The 16,166-nt window shown below is 41.2% G+C and overlaps 4 protein-coding genes across 4 annotated transcripts; 3 read left to right on the top strand and 1 right to left on the bottom strand.

Annotated features, from left to right (window-relative positions):
* Positions 1 to 1,015: 1,015 nt before the first annotated feature.
* AK88_00843 (uncharacterized protein) lies at positions 1,016 to 2,347 on the top strand (the record flags this gene model as incomplete). Its single annotated transcript, XM_012478487.1, has 1 exon — positions 1,016 to 2,347. The coding sequence occupies one exon, from the start codon at positions 1,016 to 1,018 to the stop codon at positions 2,345 to 2,347; it is 1,332 nt and encodes a 443-aa protein (XP_012333910.1).
* Positions 2,348 to 2,784: 437 nt separating this feature from the next.
* On the bottom strand, positions 2,785 to 4,538 carry AK88_00842 (uncharacterized protein; the record flags this gene model as incomplete). Its single annotated transcript, XM_012478486.1, has 2 exons — positions 2,785 to 2,833; positions 2,959 to 4,538. 2 exons carry the CDS (start codon positions 4,536 to 4,538, stop codon positions 2,785 to 2,787), a joined length of 1,629 nt encoding a protein of 542 aa, XP_012333909.1.
* A 2,302-nt stretch (positions 4,539 to 6,840) lies between these two features.
* Positions 6,841 to 9,491, top strand: AK88_00841 (uncharacterized protein; the record flags this gene model as incomplete). The annotated part of the gene is made up of 10 exons (XM_012478485.1): positions 6,841 to 6,961; positions 7,162 to 7,285; positions 7,403 to 7,479; positions 7,587 to 7,636; positions 7,757 to 7,826; positions 7,961 to 8,009; positions 8,157 to 8,253; positions 8,845 to 8,954; positions 9,159 to 9,218; positions 9,425 to 9,491. 10 exons carry the CDS (start codon positions 6,841 to 6,843, stop codon positions 9,489 to 9,491), a joined length of 825 nt encoding a protein of 274 aa, XP_012333908.1.
* Positions 9,492 to 12,676: 3,185 nt separating this feature from the next.
* Positions 12,677 to 15,692, top strand: AK88_00840 (uncharacterized protein; the record flags this gene model as incomplete). Its single annotated transcript, XM_012478484.1, has 2 exons — positions 12,677 to 14,984; positions 15,124 to 15,692. The coding sequence occupies 2 exons, from the start codon at positions 12,677 to 12,679 to the stop codon at positions 15,690 to 15,692; spliced, it is 2,877 nt and encodes a 958-aa protein (XP_012333907.1).
* Positions 15,693 to 16,166: the final 474 nt, after the last annotated feature.

Here is a 16,166-nt window from a genome sequence, read left to right as displayed (position 1 = left end):
TGACCACCATGAATATGGGGGCTCTTGTCCAGCAGTCACCTCTACATGGTTCTATCGCGCAGAGAGAAGACGGCCATGTCGAAGTAGCGCTACGTCTGCCTGGTCCAATTGTGTCTTCCCTAACTCTGCGCGTCCTGGCTGCACAGTTTTGTTTCCGTTGAGTGTGGGACAGTTGGCGGGGGTGGGGCACCTCAAGGTTGTCCGATAATTCACCAGCTAGCTACACATCTATTTATTTTCATTCTCATTTTTGCTGTATACACTTTTGCATCCACTTCGCGCCCTGCAGCTCGCACTTGTGCTTGCCCCTTGCCCCCTCTCTAACCTTTTAAGGAAAAACCACTTACCACTCTTTAACACATAAATGGGCTATGAGAAATCTGCTTAACGGGGGGAAGGATATCCATCTGGGGTGTTTATTTTCCTGGAGCTGCTGCTTCTACTTAACCAGTCGCCACAGCACAAATGACAGAGGCACCAACGGGGCACCTCTTTCCCCCTATTGGGGAGAAAACTCCCAACTGTCCATGGATGCGTCATATATTGCACAAAATGGTTGTGACGGGTTGGCATCCCCTACATATGTGCTCCTTTGTCATTTTTTTTTTTTTTTTAAGCGCCCCCAAGGAGGCACTGCCGGATCATCCTGTTACCAAATCGACACCTACACTCTCCGGGATTTGGCACACAAATTGACAATTTTTGGCAAAAAAAAAAAAAAAAAAAAAAAAAAAAACGATATGGCCGCTGCCCCTACAGTTGTATTTCCCCTCCCCATATCAGCAACAAAATTGAAAAGTGTTTTTTTTTTTTTCCAGCGGGGTGTAGCTTTCACTCATATGTTTAAGCGTTTATCAACGTGTTACCCATTCATCTATGCAAGCCGCAGAGTGAGGCTCTACAAATGGTGAGTCGCACAATTTATCCCTTACATGTGTATATCACTGCTTCTTAACTAGCCAAGAGATCGAGAAAAAAATATATATATTGAGGAAGAGCAATTAGGTGGCCCTACATGTATGCGTACACGAGGAGAAACGCCATCCCCTTGCTGATTGGGTCATTGGCAGGATTAACGATAAGCTACCTATTCGTCAACAGGAGGCAAGTGCGAAAATGTTTGGTTTGTACGGTTGAGAGAGCCATAGCGAAATGGAAAATGAGAAAGTGTGGGCGTCATTCTCAAAATGGCCGACACCACCACAGTAGCAATGCACAGAGTGGTGGACGTGGGGACGGGCAAGACATACCTGACGGATGCCCGGGTATGGAAAACGAACAAGCAGGAAAGTCGAAAATTTGCGAAGGATGTCCCAACAGAAAAATTTGCAACGATCCAGAATTGAAAAAAGAAAAGGAGAAGGAAAAAAATCAAATTTTTAATCAAGTTGAAGAAAATTTAAAAAATGTAAAATATAAAATTTTGGTATTATCTGGAAAAGGAGGAGTCGGAAAATCAACAGTAGCAACACAGTTAGCCTTTTCATTATGTTACCTAAACTATGACGTAGGTCTTCTCGACATTGACATATGTGGACCGTCCATCCCAGTCCTAACGAAAACAGTCAGCTGTGATGTCAACTATAGCATGAACGGATGGGTTCCCATTTATAAAAATAATTTGTCCATAATGTCTGTGGGATATTTACTTCCAAATTTTGATGACCCAGTTATTTGGAGGGGTCCCAAAAAAAATGGGTTAATTAAACAATTCTTATGTGATGTGTACTGGAAAAGTTTAGACTTTTTAATTATAGATACGCCCCCAGGAACTAGCGATGAACATCTTACCATCTGTTCATATTTAAAAAATAATTTAAGTGGATGCATAATTGTTACTACTCCACATATATTATCCATTTGTGATGTTAAAAAAGAAATCGAATTTTGCAAAAAAACAAACATACCCATTTTGGGCATAATAGAAAATATGTATCAGTCCGTTTTTGTTTCTAATTACACGGTCGATAAGATGTGCAAGGAAATGAATGTAGACTATGCTGGTAGGATAACCTTTAATCAAAAGCTCATTGATGCTTGTCAACATGGGGTTGGTTGCTGTGATTTGGATGTCCACAGTTCATCCTCCAAAGAAATATTTGTACTCTGCAAATTTATCATCCAAAAAATTCTACAAAATTGTGAGCACGTTTCAGACTCCTGTGGTGAGAATACTCAATTGGCTCATTCGACCAACTTTGACCAAAATGACAAAAATGGGGAAGAGGAGAATGTACAGCAAAATGGAAAATCTGATCAGTCGAAATTTTCACAAGTGCAGATGCTTCGTCAGTTATTAAATCAAATTAACCAACTCGTTGAGGACAACCCCGAAGTGAGTGCCTAATTTGACTTGCCACTGACGGGGCGTTATTTAGATTGCCCCAGTGAGTGTCTAATTTGAATTGCCAACCGGAGGGACGTTATTTGGGTTGCATCGCCAGGGGGCCATAAGCGCGCACACAAAAAAGGGACGACATAGGGGAAAGGCGGCGAGCTTTGTACCACCATGGGGTGCACTTTAGTGGGATTGCACGTGCTCCATGATGTCCTCTTTTCAGCATGTATAGGATGTTTTTACACATCCCACGTTTGCCTCTTTTTTTTTTTTTTTTCCACACATGCGCCGACCCCGTAGGGTGCACGGCACGGTGCTACGGCTCCACCGTAGTGCATGAGGCGATCGTCGCGCGTTGGACCTCGCGAGAGTAGCAGCCCCATTCCAAATTGCTTCCGCACCGAAATGTGCACCTGCGGGAGGGGGTTCCACTTCCTATCGAACTTTTACGCACCCGTTTCGCCTGTCCCGTTCGTTGCCTTCGATTTGTAGTACCTGCGCAGGGGGAAAATGAACGTGTGAGTTAGCGGCCAAGCAGGTTCACGACAGAGCAGTTGCTACGCCGCAGTTGAGACCACTAACTTATGGGTGGCCCTTTTTTTTCCCCTCCGTGCGCTTACTTCCTACTCTCGATGTAGTACGAGTTGGGGTGGTTGCCCACCCCGTCGGCAGACGAGCCGGGGTGCATTTCCATGAAAAACTTCACGCAAGCCATCTGGTATTCGTTGTTCTTTTTCAAAGGCATGATATTTTTAATCTGATCATCAGTGAGCCCAAAGAAAAAGAGCAGGGTCCTCAAGTGAGCTTCGTCAAAGTTCTTAAAAGGACACCCATGCGTGTCTCCACTTGAAGGAACAGGAAAGTTATTTATAATTTTAGAGCAATTATATGGGCTAAAATCTGTCTTCTTCCCCTCCTTGCCATACATATAGCGTATAGTATATCTATGCTCCTTATCGAATTTGTCTGGTTGTAACCATATGGATCGATTGGTGTGTATATTTTCCTCCAGTGTCATACCAGCCCCTTTTAAAAATAACCACAGCTGTTGCCTTCCCCAATGTTTCAAATGTTTTTCTTTAATAAAATTAACAAAGATTCTACGCATACAAGGGGGAAAGGACTGCTTATAAACACTATACAAATTTTGTGGCATTAGTCTAGTTTCCTGTGTATGTTCATAATTTTGCCTGTAATCCCTTGCAACGTATGCTTTGGGCAGTGCCACCAGGAAGGTAGATATTCTGCTATCATTTTGTATATTAAGTAGGAGTTTTTCATTTTTATCTAAATGTTTAAAGGACTCCTTAATGGTTATTTTAAATTGAGTCACTAAAATAGAGTCTAGGTATATGTCTGGAACATATGCGATAGCTTTATCAACACACACCTTGTGCTCTTTCACTAATAAATATGCATCTGGAAAAAAGGGAATTTTAAATACCTTTTCTATGGTATCTCTATTAGGGATGAAGGATGTATATTTTTCCCATGCTTCATCTTTGGCTCCAAAGGATGATATAACTGGTTTGGACAAATATTCATAATTTAAATTTTCTCTCTTTAACAAATGAATTAATCCTCGTTCGCTCTCCCCAAGGTTATGTGAATTCAGTACGTTAATATTTTTTAATTCATTTAATCGAAACATGAATAATTTTAATTCCTGCTTTAAAAACCACTGTTGCTTTTCTTTGTCTTTTGCAAAAGCTATTCTTAAGATGTAGTGGGATAATAAATCTGTCATGATTATATTTTCCATTTCTTCTTTACTGTAATTTTTCATCTTCTGAATTCCAAATTTATATTCAAATATTTTTTGTCTTATTTGTTTAAATTTATTATCGTTGTTGTTGCTGGTAAGTGTGGTATCCTTGTCCATCCTCGCCTTTGAGTTAAATGTGTCCTTTTCGTCCTCCCCGTTAATTGTACAGGTGTCCAGGAATTGCAAAAGGGCCAGTCTCTTTGCTCCTATTTCTTGGAAGTCACTTAAACTGCAGTACCCAAAAATGGGCGGGTACTTGTATAAACTTATTGGCATATTGAATGGGTATATACACCCGTAGTAATCGAAAAAGTTTTTCTTCTCTCCATTGCTATTAATTTCGTAATTCTTTATCGTGATGTTTTGGAGTTTCTTCTCGTTCACTATTCCCTTTTGAACGGGTGTGCCGTTGATGGATCTCTTTCGCACAATCATATTCGTCTCTCCGGTTCAGTGGTTAAACAAGGGGGGTGAGTATCAGGGGGTGTACACCTATCTGTACCCGTGTGCCGAGGTGTGTCCCTATCTATGTCTTTATCTGGGCGCGCCTGGTTCCGCACCACTTCGAAACACAAACAGATTTACGCCTCACTTATTTGAAAGCACAGTGTGTGGCGGCTGCACATATTTTCCACCAGGAACATTACTGTGGGGAACACACGCGGGGCATATGGTCATGGACACAAATGTGCGCTTAGGGGTGTGCCTTCCGCTTAAAAGGCCAAATGGCTGCTTGCACTGTCCTCTGCTACGTTCCCGTGACAGGGGTAAATCTTCTAAGTGAGTGTGTGCCTTTCGGGGTGAACCATAACAAATAAAAATGGTTTCTTTTTTTTCCCTTGGCAATTTATGTGGGCCCTTGTACCACTTCGTGCGAAGCGTTTATTACGTCGCTACTTGGCTGCTTTGATGTGCCCCTCTTCAATTGCCACAAAATTGGTGCGATTTTTTTTTTTTGTTTTCGCCTTCTTTTAGAAAAAGGTTCAAGAAGCACGAGCAATTTCTATCCCTTTTTGGAAATTTTTAATGCGTATTAATCGAGCACCACTGGAGAAGAAGCAGCAAATTTTTTGTCTCCATAAAAAAAAAAAAAAATTAATGGACGAGTGGGCGTGCGTAACATGGGGAAAAAGGCGCGGGGGCATTAACAGAGCGAGAATACGGTGGATCGTGTACCTTTTGAGATGGAAAGCGAGGGGGGGAGGAGAAGTGAAGAAGGGCAAGTGCGGTATCCGCTTCCATGCGTGCTCTGCGTGAGATGCAACATATAAGAATATACACACAAATTAAGGCAGTTGCGCTGACCTCCCCTCACAGAGCACCTTTACGTCAATCCCCACTGGGCTAACTCCCGCCCACGTTTTGGCAAACAAATTAGCCCCTTCTTTTTCGTGTGTCCTCGAATGGGGAGATTCCCAACGGGAGGGCAAGCTTGTGATCCATTATAGACATTTGAAGGAAGCCCACATTCAGGGACATACGAAAAAAAAAAGTCTCGTAAAAAAGGAACTGGGTGTAATAACCCCTCACACGGTCCAATTTTTTTCTCCTCAAAAGTTTGTGTCTGCGTTTGGGGGCAATTTAGGGACGATTAAACTATTTATGTAGGTCCCATTTTTAGATCAACCAATGAAAGGGGCAACACAAATGATACATTATTTAAGCAAATGTGGCACATGTTTGTCTGCCCTACTCTCCCCAATTGAACAATCAAACATGATCATATATTGTGTGGGGGAAAATTATCATTTGTTCCCTTTTATGTCACCATGGTCAATTTCTACACTGCCCTGTTGCCCTTCCTTTTTGAGCCACATATGGGTGTGTACATAACGTGGTACATTTAAAAGGGAAAGAGTTTCCTATGACGTGTATGCCCATTGGGGTGGTTACACGATTCGGAACATTACCTGGTTCATATCCCCAATTTTATGTAAACCGGGACAAATATGTTTGGACTGTTTTGTTTTTGTTTTTTCTGTTCTGAACTGGGTCAAAAAGGTGGAGACTGACGGAGCACCGCAAGCGGCACAATCGACGAAAATGCACGTGAGCACATTGGAAAAATTAAAGCACGATTGTGTAAACATCATTTTAGTGAGTAATTTTATGTATGAACAGGCAATAAATATATATATATATATAAAAAAAAAAAAAAAAAAAAAAAAGGAAAAATAGCTACATTGGACTTTTTTTTTTTTGGATAATTTCCCCCCAATTATTATTTTTCCTTTATAACTGGAGTTAAGAAACTCCATGGCAACTTCCTTTACCTGTATTTTATGGAAAAACTTACACTCACCCACAATGCCATTCACATTTGAACACATTTCCCCATCTGCTTAACCCCAATGTGACAAATCCACAACGTTTGGATGTTCAAATGTATTGTGCGTGTGTATGGTGATACGTGAAAGTGTACCTAAAAGATCATGGACAGGTCAGCTTTTTTTTTGTTACCCTTTTTTTACCTGAACAAGCAATATTTTATAAAAAAAAACCTTCATATCTTTTATGAATGAGTCACATAATGGATGGGACTGCTAAAAGTGGAACGGTAAATAACGCTTTTCTTCGAAAGAATCAAATTAAAAAAAGAAAAAAAAAAAGGTGGAAAGGCTACTAGAGCGCTACACAATTAGGAGGCAATTAGTTGCCAAGAGAACTCCAACATTTTTGTCTTATCCGAACGGGTGTAAAGGCACATGAACGCATGAGTAAAAATATACACACGCACATGCTTGATTACTCTTTTTTCATGAAGCGGAAAAAGAAATGGCGAAAAATACTATATGAAGATCAGGGGTACGAGGACAACTATGTGCACAGCAGTTTTATGAGCTCCCTCTTGACAAACTGTAAGCAAAACTTAAAGCATCGCTTTAAAAGAGTCCCTTCGATCTGTTCCATCGTGGAGTGCAATAAGAACGTATTGACTGGGCTCATGTTACCGTTCTTTTCGCATCACATGTTTTAGACACTTCCCTGTTTCTTTCGTTCCATTTCCGTTTCCACTTCGTTGCTCTGTTCGCATCCTTTGGTCATCTCTCCCCCTCAGTCGGGATCAAGTACAAGTATTCCCATGTCTGCCACAGCGTGCTGTGCGTGAATCACCAAATAATCGTCGTGCTGTTTCTCCTGTTGGCGTACCACTGCATTGACAAAAATATAGCGTCAAACAGGTAGGCCTTCTTCTCGAAATGAGCAAATGGTCAGATGGACAGATGGTCACTTGGACGGATTGGCCAATGCAACGCCTCAGCAATGCGCCCAATTTTTTCTTCACCGCCCTCTCACAGGCTAATATACGCAGCCAACATCACCATCATTATACTCAAGGAGGTGCTAATTTACCAAGTCCATAAATCGATCAAATGTAAGATGAAGGGAAGAAAAAAAAAAAAAAAAAAACTGAAGATAAATATGTAAAGAAAAATACGAATAAGGATATATACATATATTTTTCCCCTTACCTCTTTATAGGCTCCTTTAAGAATATTTTAGACACCATAATTATTATTGGAATTATATGGGTAACATTTTTTTTTCCCCCCTAATTCATAGATTTACCTTTTGATTTGCCTCCCACATTTACATGCACACAAATTCATACATTATATGTTCTTTTTTTCTTTTTTCCTTCTCCGCGGAAGATTCTATCCCCCGTGTTAATTAGCCTAACTCAAACGCACAGCGACAACACGGTGTACCTGGTTTCCATACGTAAATGAGCATTTGTATTTGAATGCATCATATTTATTTCGTTTTTCTATTATAAGAATTTTTTACCTTTTCCAGAAGCGTTAAGCATGTGACATGTTTTTTTTTTTTTTTCCCTTCCTCTTTACAAACACAAGTGCTGCTGCTCATTCATCTTATGTTTCACAATTACGGATTTATATACGAGTAAGGAGAGAGTGTACTATTTGGTATGCACGCATGTTGTCTGGCATAGATGTGCGTGTGTCTAAGTGGTTACAATTGAGTGATGTTAGCGAAATGACCTCTTAAGTGCCTGTTTTTTTTTTTTTTTTTTCCACATCACCACGATAGGAAGAACGAAAATATAGACATATTCGATTCGACTTCCCTAAGCTGTGCCGTCATCGCAAGCGTCATACTGGGATCCCGCCTGGCATCCATCGAACAGGTAACATTGGTGAAGACGTGGAGCGCTCATAGTTTTTTTTTTTTTTTTTTTTTTTTTTTTTGGCGCATGTTAAGTGTGCAAGAAGAGACGCCCACTTTATATACATCGCTTATACTGATGGAAACTTTCTTCTACTTTCCATTGTAGATATTTTCCTTCCTCTTTTTTTCCTCCATGTAAGAGAGCAAAGAGTTTTTTTAACCACACCATGTGGCCATCGTTCTCGTGTCTTAGTTATGAGAATGACCACCAGAGTGAATGACACAAATGTGGTATGACCCACAAGCATGAGGTGAAAAAAGAAAAAAAATGGTGTCCAATGAATTACCTCCCTCCCGCTTCCACTCTGCTATGTGCCCACGTTAGCACAGAACAAATGATACATATTTTATTTCCTGCCTCCTACTTTAGACTGTTTTTCTACGTGCCTTTCATTGTGCAAACCATAGCCGTAAGGAGTTGACTCGTCTAAGTGCTAAAATGAAACGACACTGTGGAGCTGCCCTGTGGTACCTCCTATTCAGGGTTGGTTTCAGTTGACTATCCCGCTGTTTTTTTTTTCCCCCTCCATTTTGCTTACCCCATTTTCAGTTAAAAAACATCAAGTACTACAACTACGTCTTGTTTCCCCTGATGTTCTTAATTGTATCCCTCTGTATAAGAAGCATTTCTACCATTCTGTTTTACTTAAACTTCTTCGGGTGAGTTTCTCATGCAGTGTATTTTATCACATTGTGAAAATTTTTGCAACACACATTTGTTATCATGTTGCGTGCATGTGGGAGGTGGCTGGTTATATGCGTTCATGTACATCCTCCGCATCGTCACACATTCACATCTACACTGGGGAGCTACCCGCACTTGAGAAGTGTCTAATATATTTCATTCCTTTCTCCTCCCTGCAGTCACATTTTCCTCATTTTTGTCGTTCCCGCGTTTTTCGTAAGGAAGCACAATTTGAAAACGTAAGTAACATGAGGCGAGGGGTAGGCCCATACTCGTGGGGAGTCCGTCCCCATGTGTAGGAGGTTATCCGCCCCTTCCACACATAATACACAGTCGTGCCGGGACAAGGGGTGTGCCAATCGAGGTGTCGCGAAATTTTGGAAAAAAAATCTTCACTCCACTCATGTACCATTTCGCCACAACTTTCATTTTCCCCCACTTTTAGCAAACTCGAGGGACCGTGGGACATTTGCGCCTTCCCGTCAACAACAAATAAAAAAACACAAGGTTAGAGTAGGAAGTTTAACTCAAGTGGGGACTAAAATTCCCTGCCTCGAGTGTCCGCCCCCAGTCCTGTTGGCTTCTATACCATATATGGAACTAGATGGAAAGCTTTTTTCGTTTGTCTTTTTGAACTGGAATGCTGTGATGCGTTTAAGAGGTCTCCTTAGAACTACTTATGTAGGCTTAGATGGACCAACGTTCATGCAAGGAACCGCACTGTTATTGCTTCCCCATGGGGGAACCCCTGATTCGTAAAGACACAAATAAGGGGAGGGTACATATTCCCGCTCTAACACCTACACACAAGGGTAGCAGCGTAAGAATGGCATGTCAGGAAGAACTCAGAGGTTTTTTTTTCAAGTGGAGAGAGCATTTTGCATTTTGGGGGACAAAAAAAATGAACAAAATGGTTTAATACGAACATGCGGACTTAAGAGATATCCTATTTTTTAATTTTAATTTTTTTTTTTAAATGACCTTACTACATTGTGCATATGTAATTACTCATGCTTTGTTTTATTTCCTTTGCGGGGAAGTAAAAATGTTTCCTTTTTTTTTTTTTTCTCTCTCTCCATCTCTCATTCTTTCGCTTTATTTTTTTTCTTCCTTTTTTTTTTTTTTTTTTTGAGGGCGCGAGGCGCCCAGCATAGGGATGCTTACGTCAAGGGGGAAACTGTCTAAAAGGACAATCGTGCACGTGAGACCCCAACGGAGAGGTATACACACATGTCCATACTTGCGCACATTCGCATAATTCAGCGTCGTGACAAGGCGACGTCGTTATGTTTTTCCCCCTTACCGATTTTTTTTTTTTTTTTTCTCTCTCTTATTGTGAGGAAATGTGTGAATAGGAAAATTTCCCCAAATTATCTTCCCCTTTATCTTGTCTACCAAACTGGGGGCTTCATATCATTTGTTATGTATTTTCACTTTCGCATTTGTCTTGTGCGTCCATTTTTTTTGTCTCACGCTGTTGATGCATCACTCCGCTGCTTACCTGTTTTCAACGATTGAAAAAGTTGTTCTCTTTGGCAAAAAAAAAAAAAAATACCATTTGGGGAAAGCGCCTGTGCTATAGCAGCATCATCTTGAGCTGCAGGACAAAAGACGTTTTCCTTTCTTGTGCAACCAAGTACGAGGCTAGAAAAAAACTTCCTCCTCGTCCTACCACACACAATTATGTTACCCATTTGAGAACAGCTGAACAAGTTTCCAACCTAAGCGGGAACAGAGATATTTCCCTTTCGAGGGTTGTGTACTTTTTATTGAGTTCCAAATTAACAGCTCCTTCGAATTTCGTAAGAGGGAGCCTTCCTTACCCAAGCCGACATGAAAACATAACAGACAAAGCACTTAATCATACACTCTTACATTGTGTATTGCCCCCTGTTGTCACAAATACAGATTTACACACCACTTGGGGCAACCATCCTAAAGCTGTTAAATTTGGCTACTGTTTCAGTGAAGCTTTAAATTAGAAAGTTGAGGGGCGGTCCCCATTTTTGTTCTGGCGCCGCGGGGGGCCATATGATAAAAAGTAATTTAAAAGCGGGGCAACACAAGGTGACGCAAAACCGAACCAATGCGACAATATCTTGTCCCGTGCCACCACTCCACGGGTGTAAGGCGGGTGTTTTATGAGGGCGGCAAAACGGAAGGATCGAAAGTCACACCTGTTTTGTCCCTTTTTTGTTACCTTTTTTTGTCCCCTTTTTTTTGCAAGCAAGAGTTTTTATAAAACTGAGAAGATTTACACCGTTCTGCAGTTACCTAGCGCGTAGCGACGACAGGGGTAAAATACGTGGCAGGGAAAAAGGAAACAGAAAGGAAAGTACAACAGCGTAAAGTAAAACAACCTCATAGAACAACCGCTCAACGTGGCGCAAAGGAGGAAGTGCAGCATAGGCAACGCCACTAAACCACTTGGATCCTCCCATCCCCCCCTCCAAAAAAAAAAAAAAAAAAAATAGCAATTTCAGCAACTTGTCAAAATTACCAAATTTATTCTGCAGAGTTAGGTAGAAAGCAAAAAAAAAAAAAAAAAAAAAAAAAAAAAAATGTGTGACCACTTCGCGAGTAAATATTTCTTCACAGTCTTGATTAACAGTTGAGGTACATGTGCACAGCACGTGCGATGAACATGTGGGGTGTGAAGAATCGACAAAAGGAAAAGTACACTTGTACGGTATAGGGGAAGCAAACAAAAAAAAAAAAAAAAAAAAGTAACAAAGAAAGGCCACGAGGGAACAACACAGCGCCGCGGTGAAACGGGGAAGAGGAACAAAACGAAGTAGAACAAAATAAAACGAAATATAACCGAGTGAAACTTTGTAAATCTTAGTAGAACTAAGCAGAACAAGCAAAACCAAACAGAACTGCACGGAGCGACACACGTACCCGCAACACACCACTGACATAAAAAGTGGCAGTGGCGAGGCCCGCAGAATAAAAAGGGAGCGGTAAACACAACATCGTTGGAGGAAAGATCGATAGGGCGCGAAAGAGTGGTGCTCACATCGGGTACAGAACAGATTTGCAACCCCTAATTACCGGTTTGAGTGGAACCAGGTAGCACGCACATGTGTGATCGCCCGCAAGTGCAACGGTAAACACCACGGTGCAAAAAAAAAAAAACAACAAAAAAAAGCGAATTATTATTTTATTTTTTTGTAACCACTTAGGGAAGAGAAAAAAAAAAAAAAAAAAAAAAAAAAAAAAAAAAAAAAAAGGATAGAACACATTAAAATATTTCCAAGTATAACCAAAACTAGCAGTTCCAAGGTTTCAACCTAGATTGCACGAATTCCTTCAAACAGAAGGAGATGCGCAACGGCAAGGAAAAAGAAACATAGTCGCCAACAAAAGTGGAACGAGAAATATTACTCTAGCAAAAGGTAGAGTTCCATAAACATTACCTTTATAAAAGGAAGAAAAAGAAATATTGTCCTCACGCGAAAAAAAAAAACTTTTTTACACTCTCGAATTTATCACTCACACCTGCGCGGTGCATGCAACACCTTTTTCCATTATCGAGCAACATCACACAGTAGTAGAATTTGTAAGAAGCAAACGCGTAGGGGCCGGGGAGTGGAAAACAAAAAAAAAAAAAAAAAAAGAACTCCAAAGATAAATGTGAAAGGGGAACTCCTTTTAAAAAAGTACCTGCCTCTGAGAGAAAAGGGAGTTTTTCGAAATGGAGGTCCAAAACGAAGTGGCACAAAACCCATGTGCACATGTAAAAAAAAAAACAAAAAAACATGAAAGGAGGGGGAACAAACGAGCTCACGCTCCGAAAACGGATATAGCAAAAGGAAGAAATGTAGTAAATAAAAAGAGTAGAAAAAATAGCAACAACGAAAATGACCGCGCTGACGAGTACGCAAATGACAACCCTGGTAGTCGCACCTACAACCGAAATGATCTCCATGCCTATAACCGCTACGACAATGAAGAACAAAATGCAGACTTCTCGCCTGAGGAGTTAGGACCCATCATGGACGATCAGAACGATGTAATTCATGTGGAAAGCAAAAACCACAACGGGATAGCACCTGACGAAAATCAGGACACTACCATGTCCACGCATGATGATAACACGATGGAAGAAGGAGACAACACACAGCATTGCGACATGCATGACGCATGGATCACATTTTGCCAATATCTCAACTGCATGCAAAAAAAGGACTACATAAATGAAGAAGACACACATTCTGAATTAACGGTGCCCCCAAATGAGTTGTTCAAAACTTCTAACTTTTTCTGTCATAAGAATAACTTTTTTTGTAATGAACATGAGGAGGATTATTCGGCCCCTAATTCCGTGGACGCGAATAAGGCGAGCGGCATTTTCTGTTGGAAGGCTTCTCACCACGGTGGTGAAGGCGAGCCATGCGACTCCACCCAGGGAGGGGAAGACGCACCTGGGGAAAGCGACGCTAACAACAGGAATGGTTACACGAACATGTCCACCATGTTTAACATTGGCTTCTGCAACAGCAAGAATGACCCCATGGAAGGGGAACTCCCAGACGGAGAAAACCCTACCCTGCTGGACAATGAGCGGAATGACGGCAATGACGACAATGACGAAAATGAGCAGAGTGAGCAGCATGAGCAAGGAGAACAACAAGACACAAACATACAATTCATGAGCACAGGTAAAGAAGAGTCACATTACGCAAGTGTAAACAACCTCAATGCTTCCTCATCCTTACTGTCCACACACACAAGTGAAAAAAATAATTTAGAGCATTCTGCTTACGAGATCAGTCCTCTGGTCAGTCCAAACCCTCTTATCAGTGGAGGCAGAATTGACAGAAACGTCATTTTCATACAATTAAGAAATTTCTCACAAAAAATTGAAGAGTACATTTCGGACGAGAAACTTTTCAGAGCGCAAAAGTTAATCGTTCATGTACAAAAGTACGTAGAATATTATATCAGCTATTTCAAAAAAATGAATGACGAAGAAGTTGTTCAAATGTTAACAAACTATTATGAAGAGAACTGCACTGATAAGAATGTCAGTTATAGTGTGAACAGATTAAAAGTCCATTTAATGCTTTATATTTTAAATTTTTTTCGCTTGCATGAGATGACGAGCGTGCTTCAAGATTATTCATACTACTTTTCAGTGGACAAGAACAACAGCATATCCTCTGACATGATGAGCAACAGCGTGGACAACAACACTTTGCAGACTTCGGGGGAAAATGCGAACATGGACAGGAAATCTTCTGAGGCTCACTCCGCCGAGCATGTCGCTGTAAACTCCGATGAGGGCCCCGCTTGCGGCTTGTCCGCCATGGGCCTCAGCTTGGACGGTGAAGTGCATGGTGAGTTGCACGGTGAGGTGCATGGTCATGAGCAAAATGCGCAAAGCGGTGAGGTTAATGCAGACCGATCTGTCGATCATGCATGTGAAGACCCTGGCGAAGAGACAGAAGAACCAAACGAGGGCCCAGCGGACGATCATCCGAGCGGCAACAAGAAGGACGACGAGGAGGTGGAACAAGCAAAACGAGAGAGTCAAGTCATTGTGGATAAAATGTATCACGACGAGTGCAACGGGTCCAGCATCCTGAACAGCAGCAAAGTTTCAGATACGAAGAAAAATTCAAAAGAAGAAAACAACATAAACACAAAAGGAAGTAATCACCATATGGTTAAAATTATTCAAAAATATTCAAGACGACTTAAAAACTTTAGGAAAATGAAACAAAACAAAGAAGGCTGGATTAAGGAAAATGATAAATATTTAGATTTGTGGCACAGAGTGGATAGTGATAATAATGTTTCTGTTCATATACGGGCGAAGCTTCCCTACGAGGTCAACATGATCCTGTCCATTCTGAGCGAAACGGAGCTAAGCACCCACTGGGTTCCCTTCCTGACGTCCTCGCAGAAAATCAAAGGCTTGTCGAAATCAAGCGGCATCATGTCGCAGCTCTACGAGTACCCCATAATAGGGAAGAAGGAGTCGCTGTTGTACGGCCTGGGTGAGTGCATCGTCCGATGAGCGGATAAGCCGACGAGCGGATAAGCCGATGGGCGGCTTGATGCCTTTACGGCTTTATTGCTTTGCCCTCTTATATAATTCTCTTCCCCGTTTTTTTTTACCCCTCCCCCCCCCTTCAGGCGCCAACACGCTGGAAGAACTCGGATGCCTAATTCTCTGCTGCATGTGCCCCCCGGAGCTGAAGAAAGACATTGAGTTCTACCTAAACATGTGCGAACAATTGAACATAAACAAAAATGAAGAAATATTAAAAGTTAAAGAAACCCAATTAAAATTCAGAAAAGTAAAAAGAGACGTCACTTTTCTCGATAGCCAGTTACCAGAACCCACACCCAAAATGGACAGACAAAGGGCAGCCAACTTATGCTTCTTAATATACCCATTGAATAATGGAAACTCCACCGTTCTGGAGCTATATGTTCATGTGGAAAATGAGTTTAAGTATACGCCAATAAAAATGGTCACTTATTTTATTAAAAAAATTGTGAAAAATATGTACGAGAATATCATCAAGACGTGCAAAAATTACCACACCATTTATGGTGAGCGGCTAAACACGAACAAGGAATTTTACGTCTGGCTCCATGACCAAATGAATAAGTACAACAAGAGCAAGCATCACACCAAGTTCATTGATTCGATGAGTCTCGAGAGCTACCACGAGCCGGAGAACAGTGACCCGATGTAGAAATGTGCGAGGGGGACGCTTCATGATGAACGACGCGTTGACACGATACGCAAGATATAGGGTTGCACACACATGATTTGACAACGTGTCTTTCTCATGCATACATTTTGTTAACTCCTCCCTGCTCTGTGCATATGCCACCCCACTTTCCCTCTCCCCAGCACTGGCTCCATTTTTCCTTTCCGAATTGTAATGTTTATGCGCGCGCGTTAAAGCAGCTTTCCTTATGCAACGTTTACCCTGCTTTCAGTGCGCCTCATAAGGAGTTTACGAGTGAAGGTACTATTTACACACCATGTATGCATATTTGCCCAGTAAAATTTTTGTCCCTTTTTTTTTTTTTTTTTACGTAAGCGAATTTCGGGAGGATTGACTCATTTGCAGTTTCATTGCCATACCTTCACTTCGTTCCTATCAACTTAAAACCATTTGATTATTCCCCATTTCATTGTTGACCCTTTTGCTATTTCATTT

The sequence above is a fragment of the Plasmodium fragile genome, assembly GCF_000956335.1.
Source record: "Plasmodium fragile strain nilgiri unplaced genomic scaffold supercont1.7, whole genome shotgun sequence".
NCBI classification, from domain to species: Eukaryota; Apicomplexa; class Aconoidasida; order Haemosporida; family Plasmodiidae; genus Plasmodium; species Plasmodium fragile.
Note: the sequence above shows the minus strand (reverse complement) of the source record. Positions and strands in the feature narration are given on the sequence as shown.